The sequence below is a fragment of the Rissa tridactyla genome, chromosome 7 (genome assembly GCF_028500815.1).
Source record: "Rissa tridactyla isolate bRisTri1 chromosome 7, bRisTri1.patW.cur.20221130, whole genome shotgun sequence".
Lineage (NCBI taxonomy): Eukaryota > Metazoa > Chordata > Aves > Charadriiformes > Laridae > Rissa > Rissa tridactyla.
Window position 1 is genome coordinate 48,892,821 of NC_071472.1, and position 21,713 is coordinate 48,914,533.

Consider the following 21,713-nt stretch of genomic DNA (forward strand, 5'->3'; position numbering starts at 1 on the left):
ACTCTAGTCCACTTCCACCGTATTGAGAAGTTGAGGATGCAGAGCCTTAATGAATTCCAGACAGGCGCGCACGGAGCTGAGCTCAGGCACCGGTTTGCAGGGGTTTCTCTGAGCCTCCTGCCGTGGATTGGCTTCGGCGCCCGGCGCTGCCTCTCGCTTTTGGAGAGCTGCTCGTTTAACAAGTAGTCCTGTTGCAAGGAAAGATGCGGCATGCAGAATATCTCGGCGTTTCTGACTCTGCTGCCATCTACGTTTGCCTGGGTCATTTTTAACTGCACCTTTGGATAGCCCGTTTCAGAGCACGTGTGTTTCATTTGCAACAAGACCTGCCAGCGATACGCGCGGTCTCTTCTGTGCTACCTGGATGCAAGTGCTCGTCATCCCTGCCTCCCACGCCAGGGGCTCTTCGTTAAAACTGGGAGGAACAGCAAAACAAAAACAAAAAAAAAAAAAGGGAAAAAAAAATCTATATAAAGAACGGTAGGGAAGTGACACTTGAAGCCATTATCCTGAAGTGAAATATGTAACTCCTGTGTTAAGCACAGACTGGGCCTTGGCTCATCTGGAAAGAGTGGCTACTTGTTGCTTGAGATTTTGAAATTGTGGGAATTCTGCAAAATACTTCATCAGCTTAAAATCCCTTTTATTCATTTTTGATAGTCGTGATAATAAGACAGTTTTTGGGGGGTGGAACCTATAAAAACTAAGAGCAGAGCTGGTATGTGAGGATGTGAGGATATTAGTGGATGCGTAACTGGAAGCTCTGACTCTGCAGAACTGCGGTTCCTGCCCTTCACCGGAGTCGGCTGGTTTTAGGTCACATAGTGGGACAGGATTTTTGTTTCCAGAGACTGTATCTTCAGCATGTTGTTTCGAGAAGGTTTACCCAATATGCCCCAAACCAATCCAATTACAACCTCAACCTTGCAAAAAAAATGGCATAAAATCAGAAGACTTGTCTTCCCAGAGCAGGGTGGGTTTTTTTCCTGCTTCTGCACCACCTGAACTGTTTGCTCAGTTTCAGAACACAAAGGTGAATGTATGTTTCAAAAGCCAAGCCAAGAAAGGGACTGTAACCTTGAATGACTCTTCGCTGTAGCAGTCACATGCGTTTTGATTAACTGCAACACCAACACAGTATACAAACAAAGCAATTCTGCAGGTACTTACAATTAACGGACTTTATAACCAGCGTTAGTTCTAACCTCTCCCCTCTTGAATCCTTCTGCAGCGAGAGAGAGACACCTTCAGTATAGAAAAGCTCCAAAACCATTTAATATCTACATTTTTGCAGAGCCCTGCAGTAGCGAATGATAGATATATTATACTGCAAATTAAAACCAAAGGTACAAAGCTGGAAGTATTGTGGTTTCTGAGTGACCTAGACCTCTTGGAGTCATTCATAAAACGTGGCTTTGTGATTGATTCACACAAATCACTTCCTGTTGCCCAAACGCTGCCGTTCCCACCCCAGGCGAAGGGCAGACAGAGCCACTGCCTGAGGGACCCAACCCCGAACCGCTCCTGGTGAACCCCTCTTGCTCTTTGTGGGGGGGCCCCGCTGTAAGCAGCCTCCACAAAACAAATTCTAAAGTTACTCACCGGAAAAGATAAAGATCCTCAGTGACTTTCACTGGAGGGACTTCAGGCTGGGAACTCATAGCTTTTGGGCTTTTTGTTAAATTTTTTTGGTTTTTTTTTTTTTTTTTAAATAATGAGTGTTTTTCTTAGATGTATACATATTCTTTAAAATTTTAGGGTGGTTTGTTGTTAAAGAAAAGCTGATTTATTTTCTGAGCCAAATGAGAAATTTGTATTTAAAAAAACCTTTAATTTTTAAAAGAGGTGATGGTAGAGAATGTCACATCAGATGGTAAGAACATCACTCACCAGGAGGAACCAGAAGGCCGTTGGTGCCCTGCCTCTGACTGCAGTCAGCTGGGGGTTGTTAGTGAGAAAGAAGAGGTCTCCTCGTGTGCCACCACAGCCTTTGGTAGTGAGAGTTTGGGGGACTTTCTGGTTAATGTCAGTTTTCTCAGAACTCGTGTGTGAGTGTACCTGGTCCTGGCAATTTGATGGGCTTTAGCATCTCTTTCATTGGTGATTCAGTGGCTGATTTACACAGAAGGTGTCCCTGGTGTAGTAAAATCCCGGAGCTAGTGAATACTTTTTTGTGTGTGTCTCTTTGGGATGCTCTGTAGCTTGGCTAACACGCTTGCAAACCTCTGGCCATTAGCCATTCGGCTAACTGCTTGTGCTCTGTGGCTCCCTGGGTCCCGGGCACAGCTCTGCTCCGCTCCATGGCAGCCCCATGCAGAGCAGGACCACGGCGCTCCGTGGTTTTCACCCTGATGAAGCCCTGCCTCGGAACTCGTCCGTTTGGCTGAGGAGGGAGGATTTGCAGGTTAGAGCAGGAGTTGGAGGCTTTGCTTCCAGCTGGTCCAAATCCCGCTGCACTTATCTAATAGTTGGAAATTGGTAAGGCTGTACCAGCACAGACAAGTCAACTGCGTACAGCAGCTTACCTGGCCTTCGTGTTTGAGAAAAGCTGCCGTTGGTGCTGGAAGCACCCGTTTCTCTCTCCTCTGCTGGGGCTCTCCTACGCACCCCGGGCTAAACCCGAGCCAAGCCCATCATGGCACCGGGATGAGCGGGCTTTGTTCGTGCATCCCTATCAGGCACATCCAGATCTTACAGGGAAAAGGCTGTTTCCCAAACCCGTGCGTGTCTCGTCTCCAGGGCGGCTGGGCATCTCCATCGTGTGGATGGGGTGAGAAGGGGACTCCAGGGTGAGCCCGTGGCCAGTTGGGCGTACGTTGGTACCTCATGCTGTGGGTGGAAGAAGGCAACGAAATCTCCTGTCAAGGCACGCCAGGCTAGGAGGAATTGCTAAGGCTACACATTGCTTCTGTTCTTTTGCTGAGGGCAATATGTATAACAAAGCGATTGAACCGTCTCTTCAGGAAAACGCAGATTGTAAAAGCGGACTTAATTTTGTGCTTCACTTTTGTACCAAAGAGCTGATTTCTGAAACCATTTCCCAGCTCGCTACACATCTCTAGGCATTAAAATGTTGTGAATTTGCTTGTCATTACCAATATTTTCTTTGACTGAAGCTATTGGAACAACGTAGTAGTCTCTCTTTTTTTTTTTTCTTTAACCTTCAATCTTGCTTCTAAAAGAAGCAGGTCTCTTTTTCTTTCTTTCTTGGCCAAATATAAAAATGATGATAATTTCAAATATTGCTTTAGAATAATTGCTTTCCTCTCTCTTTTGTATGACAACAGAAGCTTGGCCTGATCTTAAATCAGATGCTGGCAGGCAGAGGGCTCTTGACAGCCCTGCAAAATCCTTTAGTTACAAGTCGGCTTTAGCCAATTCTTTATTTGTAAATGACAATTTTCTACAGAAAAATATATGCTTGGGCTTCAATTTCGGAGTCCTAGATTGCAGCCAGGAAAAAATAATTGAATTTTTACGCTAGTGTTTTTTTTTTCTCTTTTCTTCCTAACTTAAAAAAAAACCGAAATAAAGTGAAGCTCTGTAAAGCATGGTCAGGGGCCGATTGAGGGAAATATCTACCCTGGTTAATTTGAATGGCAGTGGAGACGGGAGTGATGTTTAATTTGTTCTGTGCTGAGAGAATTTGGGGCTACTCCAAGCTTTTTGTTCGGTGGCCCAGGCTTTGCGCTTGTCCCCGTCACTCCGCTCCCGTAGCATAGCCCAGCCGGGCAGGGGATGGTTTGGGGGACAGCATCGCTCTTGGGGGAGTCTGATGTGTGGGATGGGGTCTGATGGCACTGGGACAGAGCCGTGTAGGAGCCACAGGGTGGCCGTTGTGCCGCAGGAGCCTGGTGGCCCTCCAGGTAGCCCCTGGTGGCCCTCCAGGTAGCCCCTGGTGGCCCAGGTACTGGGCTGTACCTTGCGACCTTTAGTAGCTATTGTAAAATGTATCCTCTCTTTAGTGAAAACATAAAAAAGTGAGAAAAGTGCAGGCTCTGCGCTGAGCAGCTGCGGCAGTTGTGTCTCCAGCCGACTGCCCGGTGTTGTTCCCGTTGCATTTGCCGGCCGTTGTTTAACCCAGCAAGTCCAAGCTCTGGAGTTATGGGACACTTTCTCTCTCTAGCTGCTCTAAGTTGTCCGCTTCATCCAGTTTCTGTCATACAGGAAACAAACTCAAGCATTTTAATGAATGAATTTCTTATTGATGTGTTTGTTGGTTTCTTAGTTAACATGCAATGTTGCCTTCAAAACACCTCTATATGGTGGGGTGGGCTGCTAATTAGTTGTTGTCTCCAGCGGTAAGGGCATTGCCTGCTGTAAGCTGGGGTGTTTCCCCTCTGCTCAGGCATAGGGGATGATGCCCCCCACTCCGGAACGTGCTGACAGCATCGTCCTGCATCACCTGTGGTTTAAGCTGGCCCACAAGGCCCAGGTGGTTTGGGATCAGCCCACCAAAGACATCGCCCTCCCCGTCACCACTGAGGTTTGGGTCCCTGGGCTGGACCCTGCCCGTCTCGCGAGTTATGGATAAGGGGTTATCTGATAGCGTGTTCTCTGTAGGGAGTCCAGCGTCGTCCTGTCACCTTGTATGGATCAAACCTGGGGGGCGTGTGGGTCAGGAAGAAGAGCTGGGTGCTGAGTTGGGGTCTTTGGGAACACCGAGGGCAGGAGGGCTTTCTGAAGGGCCTGATCCAGCCCCAGATGGACGGTGATACTGTGAGCAATGCAGCCGAAACCTGGTTTGTGGCAGCTGGAGGCTGCATTGGTAGCTCTTGCTGTCTTTTTGTCATTTGATTATTTTTAAAGTAACTGTGCAAATTCCTTTTAAACTGATCCATGGAACCTTAATAGCACATCGCTTTGATTTGATGTAATTACCTTTTGTCTGCCAAAGAGCATGCACTCTTGTCTTTAGGAAAAAAAGGGGGGAAAATGGCACGTCTTTTTGAGACAGGAGCTATGAGGATATGACACTTGGACTCCTCTTTCACTTATATTTGCATTGAGACGCACAATAAAAATCATTTATTAAAAAAAAATATCCGGGGGCTAGAGTTGTTATTGAGTGCCTTTACTCAGCCATTTCTCAAATAAAAACAAAACCAGACAAAGAAAAAAAGAAGTATCTAATCAAATAGAATCTGAATTGCTTTTGTAAAGAAATATTCTCATTAACTGGGTTAGGGATGGCATCTGAAGAATATTTCTTTTTTCCACATACCGTTTGAAATAATCTGGTTAAACCGTATGCTTGTCTTGTAATTTCTTACAGATGGTCACAAGAACAAAGAAAATATTTGTAGGTGGATTATCGGCTAATACAGTAGTGGAAGACGTAAAGCAATACTTTGAACAGTTTGGCAAGGTAAGTTCCTGCCCAAGTGAGCACTACATATTTTGAATTCCTCTTTTTTTTTTTTTTTCCTTTCTTTTTAAAGTGTGTTTTGAAAAACAAAAGTGCAATGAGGCCTGTGTTCAAAGGAGGGCCACATTTTTTGCCTTTCTGTGTAATTTCTCGAAGCCTCTGGAACCGTTTCTGGAATTCCTGTTCTGTTTGTTGCATGTGTATGTGTACAACATTGCCAACACTGTTTACCTTCGTTACAGAAAAAAGAATCATTGAGAGGTGAATTTGTGTATGTTCAGGAAGAATTTGACCCTTAGCTGAATGCTTACACAGTTGTCTACTCCATAAAATCAGCCTTCTGTTTACCCCTGATTGCAGTGGCGAAAGGAGCAGATAGATGTATTTGAGAGAGCTCATTAAGCTGGGAAAATGCCTGAAGGAACCACGTGAATAACGAGAGTAGTATGGAAGTCACTGGAATATCTATTTAATTTCTTATTAAAAAAAATCCTTATGCAAGTTCCTTTGGAAATATATGTAGAATCCTGACATAATTTAAAAAAAAGAAAAAAGAAAAAAGTTTATGTAAGGAAGGAAACCTTAGCCTTGCCAGCATAGTCTTTTCAGTGATGGAACAGCTCAAACCCCATGGTCCAGGCCCTGGCTGGAGCTTAGTGCCACCGACTCCCATGAAGCTTCCTGGATCCCCAAAGTTTCTGCATGAGTGGTCAGAAGTCCGAAGAGCAGAGCTGCCTGCTTTGAGAGCAGTTCATGGTACCACCTTCCATGGACGCCCCACTGCCTGCGGGGCTCCATACAGCTCGATTCCTGTCCTTCGGAGTGCATCAGTGGATGATTTAGATGCACGATTGCATGAGGACACAGCAGGATGTCCCAAAGCGAAGCAGCTCCCATTTCTTGTAGTTAGTTTATGTTACTTTCATCTTCCCTGAAAAGCCTTGGCCAGGCAGTGTTTTGTTGAGGGCTGAGGAGGGGAGTTTATAAATTGTTCCTGTGCTGGATTGATAGTTGTTTTGCGAACCATTCATTTTATTTTCAATAATAATCTTCGATTCCGGCAGGATGTTTACAGCCTGCTGAGCCTTTTATTAAAGGATTACATGAGCTTTTGGATGTTTCTTCTGTAGTTACTTCTAATTGCAGAACTCCTCTAACCTGTATTTTTGAAGTTAATAATAGTTTCAATATAAGTGCTTTGCATATTGTCTGGATGCTGGCTTAATATAGTCTTTTTAATTTCACCATCTGGTAGTTTCATGCTTGCAATTTTACAGTCCCTGAGAACGCAGACAACCAGGCTGCATATTTTTCAGTAGTGACTAGTGATTCGGGACGCTTCAGTTCCTGCTTCTGTGCTCTGCCTTTCTTGAGACAGCTTAAAAGAGGTCTGGCTTTCCGAAGGCAATACTTCTGGAAAATCAAATATTTTTTTTCCAAGTGTCTTAATTGGAAGGATAAGAAAATTAAGGCACTGAAAACAATTACACAAGTTGTGATAAAGGCTGGAAGCCATTCCTCTGGCAGTAGAGCTAGGGTATGTCCTGCTGAGAATGCGTGGTCCTGTCGTTAGAGCTCAGCTTCTGTAGGACTTGGGCTCATAGGGCTTGGTGATCTTTTCCAGTTGCTTCCCTGTTCTAGCTTGTGGAAAGGAGATGAGTTTGGTGAAGTTGGTGGTGTTTTGGAGGAGAGCCTTCTTGACTGTGTCACCGTGACTCAACCTGCGTGCTGGCGTTCCAGGTCTCTCCACTGCACTTTGCTGTTTATCATCTGGAACAGTTTGGTCTGTGGGGTGTTTTGAGGTGACGCTCCCCAGGGCTCTGGTTGTGAGAAGGCACAGAGCTACTTAATGACTCTAGGAAATGGGGACTTGTGGTCCAGCTAAATTAGAAGACTCATTAATACACTGCAGTGGGTGGGATGCTGCACTCAGATACAATGACCCAGGATTGGCCCTGTGCGATCTTGTAGGAGCTGCTTCCTTCTCCTCCTCCATTCTGCATCCCTCCTCTCCTTGACTTGCTTGCTCAGGTTGCGTGCTCTTTGGGGCAGGGACTGGTGGCACGTCTGTGCGCTGCTCAGAACACAGGCCTCGCTCTCCAGTTGAGCCATTACAATGCAAACAATGCATCATGATCGATTGGCAAGGTTTGTATTTGCTTAGCGCTTTCTTAAAATAAAGAAAATTGCATTGCATAATTAATGTGTAGAGGAGCCGCCCATATTTGATAAGAGCATCTCAGGTGACTTGCTCTTTGAAATGCTGAGCTTATTTATTGGTGTGAAAAAAATTGCTTACCTACTGCTGTGATTCTTGAAATCCTGTTTGTACTTGCTGCAGAGAAGAGCTTTGCAACCGGGGGAGGTTGTTTTGGTAACTGGAGGTAGCTCTCAAAATACATGACGTGGTTAGAACACCTACCAACTTTGGGGCCAGGTGGACTCGCTCATTGACCCGCAGTTGGCAGCAAAGGGCCTAAAGTGTTGAATTTGAAACTGCAGCTTTTTGAAAAGTAAACACTGCAACCTTTTTCTCCAATAAAAAGATGACTGCTTTAATAAAGCCTCTTCCTGACTTCACCAGTGGAAATGCCTGCCCGTTAGAGCACCAAAATACGGGGTAACGATAACTCCTGAGACTTAGATCATGAAATTTCTCATAGTGATTATTTTTTCTTTCTATAAAGCCGGGGATCTGTAAGAGCCCTGGCTTTCATTTTAGGAAGATGGGCATCCCTGGCTGCTGTAAGCTGTGGAGGAAGACTTGGAAAAATTACCTGAGTGAAGCCAAAAGGTTTAACAGAACGAGCATGAAGCAGTGTAATTAACAGCCTCGTGATTGCTGAATGCTTACAGCTGGTGATGCTCTGCCTGCACACGTACAGTTGTTGTGGGGCTCCCCAGAGAGGCTTGGTGGGGGTCTGGGTGATGGGGAGGGAGGTCTGGGTGCCCGGGAGAGGGCTGGCTGCGGGGCCCAGCACTGGGAGTGCAGAGGGCAGGGAGTGGGGCCAAGGAGGCTGGCAGCCGATGGGAGATACATCTGGGTGAGAGTTTGGGGTCGAGGCTTCTCCTTCCAGTGATTTCAGGGAGCGAGATCCACAAGAAGACACGAGGGGGATAATCTGGGAAAGTGAAACACCAAACTAAGCCATAACCACTTACAATCAGAAGAAAAAAATTTAAAAAAATCCATTGTCTTACTACCTAATCCTGATAGTCTAATTAAGTTGTTTCTGTGATCCTCTGTTGTTTCAGCCAAAGATGTTTCAAACATTCTTGCAAACAAAATAAATTCACCAGCCATGTTAACCCATCCAGGGTCTGCAGCACTGATGTGTGAAAAGCTGGCTGTTGAGACCAAGTTTTAAAAGAACTTAAATGAGAAAGTGTTAGAAGTGCAGAGGTCCAAAGGGAAGAACTTTCCTCCCCACGTGTTCCTCCCTCTGGAGAGGCCACCAGTGCCTGAGCCATCAGCTGGGCTGTGCCCGAGGACGTACCTGTTTTACAGCTTTCTGAAAGCGTGAGCAAACGGCGCTGTCCGAGATCAAGACGTGTTGGAGCATTTAAGGCTTCTGGTATCATTTTAAAAAGGAAAAAAAAGCAACAGCCTCTTAAAGCCTCCCCCGGAGGACTGTGACGAGCAGCAGAAAGCCCCCGAACTCTCATGAATTGCACTTCTCTCAGGACGTGCGTGTTCTGCACCTTTTAAGCTGCAAGCGGCTGATGATAAGGGACTTCTTAGGGTTTGTTTTTTACTAGGTAATGCTCCCTTCATAGAGCTCCTGTGAAAGTAGTGTAGTCCTTATTTTGCGAGTTGCAATTATACTTCACATGGCGAACTGTGTAATTAGTTTGGAAGACTTATGCCTAGTCATTGGTTTATCCTAATCGGCTTTGGCTTTTCCCAACAACAAAGTGAGCTTATTTTCCTAAGCTGAAACAACTCTGCTCCTTTTGTTCCTCTCTTTTATTGTCTCATTCCTTTCATTCTGTTTTACTGCCAAAGTTTTGTTTCATTAGGCCTACAAGTCATTTCCAATCCAGTGGGCTGCTACAATAAGGCCTTTATGGCTCAGCTGCCCTGGTTCCCATGTCCCTTCTGGTCTGGAGCCAGGACTTGCTGTTTGACATGGGATTTTAACCCTCTCGGTGCCCTGCTGCCCCCGCGCGTTGAGGCCACCCCGCTGGGTGCGAGCCAGGCCCGAGGTGTGGGTTGGAGGCACTCAAACGGTTGCGTGAGCTCATTAATTGATACGTTAACATGGTTGGGCTCCAGGTATGCTTTTTTGACCCAATTATTGAAACAGAATTCTGTGTAAAAAATCTTCTCACTGAATACTGTAATCAGTCTTGGTGGGAACAGCCCTTTGACTGCAAAGGCTGCTGTGTCCTTCCCGCCCGACTCCAGCGGGACGGGAGCAGAGGGATGGAAAAGGTACGTTCCAGGTGTCTTCAGCGATTGGATCAGCCCATACATGACTGTTCCTGGAGAAAAATCATGTTTTCTTGTGTGGGAGAGAATACATGTAAACTTATACTTTTTTTTGAAAAAGAATGGTGGCTTTTAAAGGAGATGTGTGAAATAGCTTTGTGGACAAACAGTATTTTTGCATATTGTTATTTCAAACTGCTAGAAAAGCAGTGCTGGTGTCATGGCCCAGCTGTTTTACTTTTGAAAATCATGATTGGCTCTACATTTTTTCTTTTATAGCAATCCTAAAATGAGTTTTGGGGAAGAGGGCTATGGCATTTGCTTTTTGTTTTAAACTTTCAGATGAAATTGGAACAGACCAATGTGCATTAATTTCGTTTTCTGTTCTGGCTTGCCACGAGGTCCCTCAGACAAATTGTAGGCATGTTTCAACTTTGCTTGGAATATGTTGTTTCCTCAGGAATGGCTTTTAAGATTTGGAAATTTTGAAACAAGACAGGGTTTCTGAATTACCTCTCTGGATCCGAAGCGTTTTGTACAGTCACTTGTTATTTCCTGTGAGACGCAAAACAGACCAGTGGAATAATAATATCTAGCTTCTGATGTTTGGTTTTTTTTTTTTTCTGGGAAACTGTTGAGCTTTTGAAAAGTTGTGATTTTCTCATCTCTTTCTTCGGTGGCCGTGACTTAGTGTGAGAGGAGAGCGAGCTGCCAGGCCCCGTCTCTGCCCTGGCCCGTAGCGGAACAGGGGCGCTCTCCTGCGAGGGCATGGCCGCCAAGGCCGCGGGCAGCAAGACGTGAGAATGAGAATCTCCTCCTTTGGTTGCACAACGTCACGCACTGTAACACGGGCACCAATGCAAATAATGACCAGTTTAACCTTTGAAAAAAGAAAAATAATCTTTTGTAATAAAAGTCCCTCTGCTCCCTCCAAGTGTGGTGGGAGGGGGAGAGGGAAGGAGGTGTGATCCACAACGTGGATTTCAGCCCGATCGGGCGCTTTACATAACTTGCTTCCTACGTGCTTTTCTCGCTGGCAGCTGTGAAAATATAAATAGAGGAAACAGCAGAGAAAACCCCTCCTCGTTTGGCAAGACTGTCTGGGTGTGAACGAGTTAATGCGCTGATGTAGTATTAAGCACTCCAGTGGTTTACTTTTCCCGGAGACCTTGAGTATGGCCTCTGAAGATGTTATTACAATAGAGTCGTTAGCATGAGAAAAGGTGCTTTTCTCCCCACGGGTCCATTTTGGGGGGCTTTGGAAGTCTGTGTGGAGCTGGGGCTAAGGGCAGAGTCGGGAGGTGCAAGGAATTTTGCTTGTATGAAAGTGAAAGCTTAGTTAATTTAGACTTGGCATACAGTTTGAATTGTATTGTTACATCTGTTGGACATTGATCTGTAGATTTAATGGTCAATAGGATACATGGAGTATTTGCTTTGCAGAAAAGTAATTTTTCGGTTTGACAAGTTGATAGCCTTTCACATTTTTCAGCTGTGTTTTCACTGTACTCCCAGATTCAATATTTGTGAATTGGTTACGTTTTATGAAATGAAGGGACAGATTTGGACTCTTATTTACATTCTAGTCTGTAATAGCTGGAGTTCTGGAAACATTTGTAATATGCAGTAAAACAGAGAACGTGTTGGCATTTTTCTAAGTGCTGCTACCCTCACTGTCCCCTTCCAAAGCGATTCGGAGCTCTAGACCTGCTGTGGGAGAGCGCGTAGCTCGTGGTATTCTTCTTTCTGAGTTACCTGGGGGTACCTCAGGAGAAGCTGCTTAACTTGAGTCATTGCACCTCCTTAAAACAGAACGAGCAATAGACAAATAACGTCATTGTTGGCAGCTTCTGGGAAGTTTGGGACAATGAAAAACACAGTTTGCGGGGGCTACTCCGTTACAGTAACACGGAACAGCATTCAGCCTTGTTCCCGCTGCTGCCTCTGCCCTTTACTTGTGCTTTTCCCAGTATTTCTGGATTTCCATGTTTGAATGTCCGTAATATTCCAAAGGATAATGAATGTTCCTTTAAATTTTTGCTTTGGCATGTGACAAAAGGATCTGGGATATAGTGGTCCCTCATGGCGTAAAGCACTTTTTCTTATTTCTCCCTCCCACGCATGCCCTTTTTTTTTTTTTTTTAAACAAACTGACAAACTTGATCGTTGCTTAAAAAGAAGTCGGTGTTTTCATTCTGCTGATGAAAAGTTGTACACAGGAAGTCAGTTTATAGGTGGTCTGTAATAAGACATATGTTTTGTGGAAGTGGTTTTGTTATAAATTAGATGTTGTTTTCTACCTGGATTTTATGAAAAGAGGAAATGTTAAGGCAGGATTTGCGGGCAAGAGGGCTGTATCAGAGCTCAGCAGAAGTTTGAAGTACAATTTTATTTCCTTTTCTAGTCCGGTTAAACGAAATGGCAAGGAAGCTTTAGTGCTGTAGCGCTGTGGCCTGTGTGAGATCAGGTAACTGTGGTGGCGAGTGGGGGCCCCCAGTGTCTGTCCCCTGCTTCCCGCTGTGACACCCATTTACTGCTTTATCTCGGCTTACGTTTCCTTGCCTTTCTTTCTTAGTAACCTCTGAAGGGCGTGGGAAATGTAAATATGCCAACACTGATGTCACTCGCGGCCTCCATGGATGCAGACTGAAGAAGTCACGCCGTGGCCCTGGGCGAGTGCGTCCAGCGGCTGGATTGGGGTGTGTGCTCGTGGCGGAGCATCCCAGCTCCTCGGAGCCCACACAGCAGGGCCTGCACCCTTTCTTTAAAACATATTTGTTTTAAGAGAACTTTGCTATATCCTTTGATTTTTTTTTTTTTTTTTTTTTTTTTGGCATAAGGTGCTCTGTATTCCGTCTCACATACTTCAGTAATGGTAGGGGAGCAGCGCTGGTCCTGAGCTTGCAGAGTCTGATACACCACTGGGGACCTAGAGTCATACCAAGAGCCTGAATGAAATCAGTAATTAATCGGGGGCTGTGTTTAGGGATAAAAAAATTGTAAGAAAATATTCATGTTTCCTTCTCCAACAGGTGTGTGAATGTTTGTTTGTAGCTGTGTAGCAGTTTTGCAACTGAGCCAAACCCATGAAAATGACCTGTATTTTTTCTGAGGCCCCAAGAAAGTCAATTTTGATTTTCACCCCTGCTTTTATTTTACGTAAACGCGATAGGCTATATAAAACACCTAACAAATGTAGTTAATCGTGTTTGGTAACATCTTTAAATTATCCCTGGAGTGTTGCTGGATTCAGCCCCAGTGTGGATGTGTGGGTTGTAGCTGTAGAACTTCTCTGGCAGGGAATGGCTTGGTTTGGTTGTGCTGCGGTTGTAGCTCAGAGCAATGTTTCGGAGCAGGGCCCGTAGGGCTGGCTGCTGCGCAGAAAACCAGCAGCAAGATGAACGCTGCCCCAGCGAGCTGCATCAAAAGCAAAAGATAGCGGTGTTAAACCACAGCAATATGAGTCAGGTAGAGTTTGCTGGTAGATACTTCAATATATGCCACGAAATTGTATCAGATTCCGCTTTGGCCCTTGTCTTGAAGCGCAGCCTCCTGGGCTCTGCAGGAAGTTACTTATAAATGTAGGCACTGTTCTGCCATCCATCCCGGTGGTAACCTGCGTCCAGAATGTTACTCTGTTCTTTGAATAGCTGCAGCTGAGGGTGCCAAAGCTTTGCCTTGGGAAAACTCATGTTTTAACATTGGTTCTCTAATGAAAAAATAGCAGCAGTTATTTATAACTTCGTGTGGTGTAATTGAAGTGTGCACTATACTGCTTATGAATTTGGGGTGGGCTTATCAGCTAAAGTGAGCTAGTTAAAACATAATTGATTGGAGAGTAAGCGTTTGATCACTGTCATCAAACTACATAATAAATACACCCGTATTGAGTGATAGGATGTGAAGTGTGAGGATTTTTTAAATGCAGCTCTGAGTCTGGGCCCTTAAGAAAAAGGCTTTTAAAAGTATCCATGAGGAACTTCATACAAATGGTTTGAAATGCATAAAAAGAGCACACATTGCTGGAAGGAGGTGTATTAACGTTTTTTCCATGTGGAAATGGTGGAAGTCGTACCCTGTTCAGCTGACGGTGCAGGCTCGGTGCTGGTGAGCAGCAGGGAGCCGGGTGCTCCGGCCCCAGGAGCGGCTGCGGAGCTCACTCTGCTCCGGGAATAATGCCGGGTGCTCCTCAGCTCACCTTCCAGCCGTTGCTCCAGCCAGGTCTGTCTTTCACCCTGCTGCACCGTGTTTAAGACATGCCTGGCTTGAGCTGCAGCTGGATTTTTAAAAAAGTTACGTATTTATGACGGAAGACTTGTTTTTAAAGTGGAAGGTTCTGTGTGGAGCCCGGTGGTTTTGGTTTTGTTTGTGTGCTTGTCCTTTTTACTTATTCCTATGATTTTTCTATTAGGGTGCTCAAAATCCCCAAGATGATTTTCAGTCAGTCCTGGAGGTGAAATAACCGAGATTTGCTCACACATGCAATATTGTGGTATGACCAGTTTAATTAAACTTATGCTAATTCTGCAAAGCTAGAATATGAGATTCATTTGATGTCCCTCTTACACAGGTATATCTCTCTCAGGAGAACTTAATGTTTTCTGGGGAAAAAATGTGCCTGAGCACGTTTTGGTAGAAGTGGAGCTGTTGCCCAGCGTGGCTGGTTGGTCGCCGTCAGTCCTATGGACGATCATCTGGTACGGGGGAGCACGTGTGTGGGGCTGGACTCGGGGTGTGTGGTACAGTAGAGGTATTTATAAATACAGCTTCAGAAATGGGGACAAGGGCAAAGTAGCTCAAATGAAGAGCCAATTAAGATAATCTAAGCAGAATGAGGATTAGCTGTCTCTTAATCTGAAGGACACCTAAAATGCATGTGGTCAGTTCAGATCAAAGAAATGTTGTCTCTGTCAGGGACATTCGCAAGGGGTTTGGGGTGAACAGAAATTAACAGTGGGGTTTTCAGCCTACTGTCCAGGGCAAAATGTTGTTGAAATAGTGATCCGGGCTCTGAGGGGTCCTGCTGGCAGAATATATCACGGAATATATTTCATTGCTGTAAGGTTATCACTGTGGAAGTTCGAAGAAGTAGGAGTATTGGGTATATCATAAAGAAATGATTGCTCATATAAAAGGAGTTCACATTTTGCAGTTTTTCTTTTCATTGAAAGTTGAAAATACTGGCAAGTCCATCAGAGAGGAAGCTGCTATGTGTTTTCTTTTTTAAAATGAGTTGTAGTGCCCATGGTGACCTTGACTGCCGCTCCTGATACTGAGAAAGGCTGGTCTGTAAGGAAGTGGTGAGGCACGTTCCCGTACCACGGGCTGGCGGTGACAGTGGGGCTACATTTGCTACTCTCTTCCGGCACATTGATTTTAAATCTAAGCAGATATGAGTGTGTGCAGGATTCCACTTTGGGCATCTATTTATTTTAACGCCTGCATTACAAAGTGTTGTGGGTCTGCGTCACCTGAAGGTGCTGGGCTGCGGGTTGGCTCTGGTGGTGTCTGCTGGCCGGGCGGGCGGCAGAGCCCATCGGGCCACGCGCCGGCTCCGAGGAAGTCGCTGTGCTGAGCGGTGACTTTTCAGGAGAAGGTCCCTCTGTTGACTCTATTACTCTGATGAGTGGTTTAGCGAGTTCAGATCGGTGCCATGTTAATTGTCAGGACTGGGAGGGTGGGAGCAGATTTCACCGGGGGCAATGGAAGAGATCCAATGAATTTCCACTCTGTTTCCCTGCTTGGCAAACCAGCACTTACTGTCACTTTGCATAAATAGGTTTATTTCAGAGGGTCAGCCGTCACCACTCCCCCTCTTCCCCTCCTGGCCCACCCTCCCCTGAAGGATAGGAGGCCGACGAGCATTTAATTTCCCCAGCAGCAGGTGCTTGTCATCCATCTGAAGCTGGCTGCCAACATCTGGTGCAATTGCCTCAGCAAACGCAGTAACAAGGCGGCCTGCAGTTCAAACGCAGAGAGAGCATTGCCTCTTTAATGATAACAAGCTGTTGGCTTCCCCTCGGAGATGAATTCATCTCACAGATGTTTGTCTAGTTTTGGCAATCTTATCACTATAGCTTTGGTGATTATGCTCAACTGGAGACTATTACTATAAAAGAAGTTTGAACTTGTTCCATTTTTGCATTATTTATTTATTTATCCATTTATTTCTTTGCTTTCTGGATATAATTTGTATCAACAACTGTAATGTTGGTCCCATTACCCAAGTACCCTTACGTTTTTTTTATTGCATCTGCTGAACAGTAGCTCGCTACTTGACATTCACCACTGGCGAATGTCTTTCAGCCACGCTGACATTTTTAACATTCCCCATCAACAGCTTTGTGGTTTGAACCCTCTATTTAACACTACATTTTCTGGGATTGCTTGGCGCTCGCTCTGTCTGTTCTCTCTAATAACTGCAATATACTTACTATTTCTGCAAAGCGCAAGTCGCCAAGAATGTTCTGGACACCTCCTTTTGGACGGTAGCACTCTGGTGACCTTGGCAGGGGTTCGTAATGACAATGTAGCACCATCTTCATTGTTGTATCTTAAACATTTCCAGCCTCAGCAGGATCGTACGAAACATGGCGACCTGCAGGCTGAAGACTTCAGTGCTCGTTTGCTATTGTTTGCTTTTCTAACATGTCTTTTTTCCTGTTGTTTTAAGGACACATTTTCTCCTGAGCGTGTAGAATTTAATTCTGGTAAATAGGATTTATTTTTGGAAACATGCTCGTGAATAGGTGACTCATGCCTGAATGAAGATGTGTCACTGTTGGTGGGGACACCACGTATATAATTTCTTAGGCTATAAATAGATGTCAGTCCAAGTATTGGTGACACGGTGATGCTTTGCACTGACTCGTTAGCTGCAGAGTGGCTTCTGAGGAAAGTGTTTAGAGTGTCACTCTCTGCTGCTGAAGCAGTAATTTCTGTGATGCTTAAGGAATAGGCATCGAGAGCTTCATAAAATACTGGCAGTACTTTAATTGGCAGAATGGAAATCAGAATTCAGACATGTTCCCATGCCCCCGTCGTGGGGTATATTTGTATTGCTTCTCTACAGTGCAGAAGTGGAAAAACTAAATTGGGGAGTTTGGTGGACACTTGTCAAAGCCCAAGGGTATCATCTGCAAGGTCCTGAAACTCAGAAACTCACGTTTGGTCATGTCACGCACACACTAATTGCTGTTACTGAGGGAGATTTTAATATTCAGGATTAGAGATCGCTACGATGTTCAAATACTGGAAGTAACAGTTCCTTCTTCCCATCGCTGATGCTAAACTGGTTACGTGTTGTTGATGTTTGCTCAACACCATTTACCCACCAACACAGCACATATGGTTTAATGTCTGTCTTCTTTTTTTTCTGCTTCTGCTGTAGTTACAGTATTATTAAAAATCCATTAAATTTTAATGTACATCATAAAGTATGTGCTCCTGTGAATGTGAGCACAGATAATTATTTCTGATGAATAAACCAAAAGGACAAGTATGTAAGAAGTTCATCCTGCAGCTTTCAATTTTCATTATATACATCTCCTGCAGGGGCAATCGTTGTGATGTTGCAGCTGGTTATTTCTGTGGCCTGGCTCTCCCCAGAGATGGATGATGACAATGCAAACTTGAACTAGCAGAAGTGCCAATGTTTTTGCGGGCATATTTGTAGATAAATGGTTTACCAGGGGAGGTGACCCTCTGGAAGGTAGAGGATGTGAAGAGCACTGCAACACAGCAGCAACTTTCTCAATTTTTGTTCCGTGCGTATCGGCTTTGTGGAATCTTGGAAAGCAACCCAATTATTTCTCATTAAAATAACCCAGAAATCTAGCAACAAGCAAGGTGTCATTGCTAAAACACCACCAGGAAGCTAGGCAAGCTCTTCTTGGTTTCCAGGGCCTGAAGTAGGCAAGGGAATCATTAAAAATAATGCATTACAGTGTCCATAAAGTTTCATGCAGTATATAATGGTCCATAGGGGCCTCACCTAGTTTTCCATATATGATACATACATAATGGTTACAGCTTCTCATTAACTTTCCCGTAACACTGAATATGCTTCTCTTTAACACCCCCTTCAGGCTTCACGTTATTTGCCAAGCGTTTCCTAATAAGCAGGAACTTAAATATTTATTGTGCTTGCCTCCTGTCCCCACCAGGCTAAAGAAGTTATTGGCCTCTCTCCTGTCTGTTTAATTTCCTATTCCTGAATGCTCTGGACAAAACCCAGCTCCGTCAGAGTCCCGTCCTCTTGCCGAGAGGACTTTCCTAGGGTTTTCCTACTCTAAAAGTCCACCCCGATAGTTCTTGTGTTTAAGAGCATGTCTGCACCCAGGGAAGTAGCCTTGGGGTAGCACAGAAGCTCTTGCAGGGACCCTGGTCTTAGCAGCAGCCCGTGGCCCTTAGCTATCCCGAATAAGAAAGCCAAGTTGTCCCAAGAAGTCTTAAAGATCCCACCAAATCCTTTGTACCTATGGTTTCTCTGCATTTGGGTATCGGTGCTAAAACTGCTCAGGACTTGATGGATCCTCCATGGTGACTCAGTTGTTTTTTGCCCTGGAAAGATGTCTTTCAGGGCTTTGCACTGCTGATGGTGAGTTTTACCTGAGTTTAGATAAGTTAGTATTGAGGAGAAGTGATGTTTTTGAGCTGGCGTGGTCTGCCAGAGGAGTCCAGGACTAAAGAGGAGAAAGACAGTTACGGCTGCGCTGGCACCACGGTTTAGGAGCTTAGCTTTGTGGACGTGGCACTGATTTGCTGTGTTATTTTGGTCTCATTCAGGTCCCCGCCCAAAATCTGGGACTAAGAGTGTGGCTTTCCTACTGCTGCCGTAACTGCAGGCTTTTCTGAGGGGGAGCGAGCCTGTCTGTGTGCAGCACCTTGCCGTGACCTTGATCAAAGTCATAGTGCTGCTGTGATACCAAATGATGACAAATAAATTCACCTTCATACAGTTTAGTCTAGCTGCCTTTGTTCCTTCATCCCTGATCCTCCCTGTGAAGGATTTTGTTTACTTTTCCTGAAATGGAAGAGGCCCTGTTACATAGTCCTCTTTCAAAAATAAACTTCTAAAAAGGAAAACAAAAGAGAAGGAACAAAAATCAGATGTTGTCTGATAATACAGAGCAGATACTGATCTTGAGTTCAAAGCAACTTGAACCAGAGGTCTGTTTAAGCGTAACACAAATTCTACCATTTTTGGATGGTTTGAAACTCCTCTCCCTCCCGTACTTTCAGAAAACAATCAAAAAAGAGAACTGCAGTAAAATTCTAGAAGTAAAAGCTATTGTTTTTTTTTTTTTTTTTTTTTCCTTTTTCCCCCCCCTGCTGTCCTCTTCAGTTAGATTTATGCTCCACAGTTCACAAAGTCAGTTAGGTGCTATGGAAAAGCTGTATTTCATTTGACCTTCTGACTGTATTTTGACTTTAAGAAAGTAAAAATATCTGCTAAAGGCCAGGCTGCATCACTTTCAAGCCCAGCAACAGATTCTGGGAGAAAGAAAAGGGGTGAGAAGGAGCGAAACCCCTGTCCTGCTGTCTAAGGGACCCCAGAGCCATGGTGGCCCCCTCTGTGGGGCTGGGGCTCCCTGCACGCCGTCCTCGCGCCCCTGCAGCTCCACGTGCTGTGCTGTGGGTGTGCTGCTAAGTTCATCGAGCTTTCTTTTGTCTTTATTTACTTATTGGCCACTCAAAATGTCTTATTCCTGTTTGGAGCTTGGAAAACCCGCCTGTCAAAATGGAAGGGAGCTCTCAGCAGTCGGTGACATGGGATTGAGCCGTGCTGGCTCTTTATGGAATCTGGATGCATTTACTTGATGGACTCTTCAGGCTGCGATGGCTCCGGAGGAGCCCATCGTGTCAAAAGGAAGGAGCTGCAGAGATGAAACACCCAGCGATCGTGAAAGCAAGTGAATCAACATAAACATCACTCGGTCTTCCTGCTCTGCCTCCCTGGAATGTGACCTTGTCTGCTGATGTCCCCGGGGCCAGCCGTGGCGGGTGCGCAGGGAGGAGCGTCCCACCGCTGCCGTCACCGTGTGTCACCGCTCGCTGCAGGCTGCCTGTCCTGCAGCCGGGTCTGTGGCTGCCGGAGCTTGGTGGGGAGAGAGAAGGGGCTCGAGTGTTTCTTTTAGTGAAGAGTTTGGCTGCTTTTTCTTGCAGATTGACTAAGGATGTGTGTTGGATTTTTACTAGTAAAGCAAGAATGAGCAATTAGAATCACACCTGAAGGAACAGTGTCCTCTCCTTTGCTGCTGTTTGATGTTTCAACGCACACCATGTAGCACGTTTTACTTTCCTTTTGGTTATCTGGGGAGGCTGATGTTGCCTCACAAGGCTTCCAGTGGCCAGAGTGTTTAATGCTATAACCTCACCGTTTCCTTTGCTGAAAATGGAATTCGGGAAATATGCCCGTCAGCGGCTGGGACACTGCTGACTAACTGGGTGGCACGTGGGAGTGCTCAGCTCAGTTTGGGTGACTTCAGGCTCTCCCTCGACACTGCTGCTGCTGGCCATGGGCCTGTACAAGGCGTTGAGGCTTCGTGGCTTGGGTTCGTTGGCAAACGAGCCACTTGAATGCTACTGACGTAAATACCTCAGTGGCATCAGCAGATGCATTTTTAGCAGTTTGCGGTTGCATTTCTGAAGTAAATAAGTAGTAAATGTTGGCTACTCCCCACCCCCAAATGGCTGAGGAGGATAAATGAAAACCTCTGTAATGCCAGAACTGCACCTTGTTTATCAATAATTAGGATACGGGTTCCTGGTGAAATGTAAGCTTTGTGCTTGGTTGACTCATAGGTCATATTTTCCATTCCTGTTTCCTGTTTAAGTGGATAGGTTTATATACTGTTCCTTGACCTAAAAATTTTCTCCGTAGAATGTACAGAAGGTGCAGTCTGAGATAATGCATCTTTTGGGACTGGAGGCTTGCTTTTGACCTCTATTTACATGATGTAAATCAAACTGGAGTAGACTTGTGAAAATAGGACAGGCAGCTCTTGCGTCAGGGGCTGTTCAGCCTTATCACAGTAATAACGCTGTGTAAAAATGCTAATACGTCGTATGGTTTTGCTATGGCCTTTGGTGATCAGGGAAGCGCTCTAAATATAAAAGAATTAGAGGTGATTGATGATTTCAGCCAGCTCGTTTGGATGTGAACTGGCAAAATTCCTCAAGATGAGGGGAGCTGTGCAGGTTTACACCCACGGGGCAGGAGTGAACGTGATCTGGACGTCAGCAGCCCCAAGGGCTGTGCCGGTTTACACGAACTGTGAATTGGACGCTTTATTTTGAATGGTATATGGCTGGAAAAAACATTCCCATTGAATGAAGGATCAGCCGGCTCTCTTCCATGTCTCATTCCTCTCTGTGGTCCCGTGGCCTCGCCAAGCAGGAGTTTGCAGTGAAGCCCCGGTGTCGGGATGCAGCTGCCGCACGTGGTGCCTCCGGAGCGCCTCTGCTCGCTTGCAGCCCGGCAAGAAATCCCGTCATTTGCTTACAGCGCTGCTGAAATATTAATGCAGAACAAATCATCCGGTTTAAACCGAACATCAGAGCGAGGAGAGAGAAATGGTGTGTGCTGCTCTCCGTGGTTTGTAAGGGGAAACGTGCCTCCGCTGCGACTGAATGCTGCTGGCAGAGCGCCCCGGGTCGGGTGGGCAGCAGGGTCTGGGGCAGCCGGGGTGTCTGCGTGGGGAAAGTTTCGGTCTCGAACCTTTCCCCGGGTTCCTTGGAGCTAAGGTGAAATGGAAAGAGGAGCTTTGCTATTCTGCATCGTTTGTGGCTGATTGGGAGGATATTTGGAAAATGTTAACTGCTCTTGGGACTTTTTCAAACGGACTGTTTAAAGTAGTTATTTTTCCCAGATGGTAAATATCGGAGACATCCTCAGCAGCCTGCTAGTAA

The 21,713-nt window shown here is 45.4% G+C and overlaps 1 protein-coding gene across 12 annotated transcripts in view; it reads left to right on the top strand.

The window, feature by feature from the left end:
* Positions 1-21,713, top strand: part of MSI2 (musashi RNA binding protein 2) — a 255,745-nt gene that overhangs the window by 81,579 nt on the left and 152,453 nt on the right. For all 12 annotated transcript variants that reach the window (XR_008467594.1, XM_054207877.1, XM_054207878.1 and 9 more), the window contains one exon: positions 5,276-5,368. Coding sequence is in view for 11 of the 12 variants with exons in the window: in XM_054207877.1 (XP_054063852.1) it covers positions 5,276-5,368 (93 nt within the window). In the remaining variant the exon portion in view is untranslated. The remainder of the gene's footprint in view (positions 1-5,275; positions 5,369-21,713) is intronic.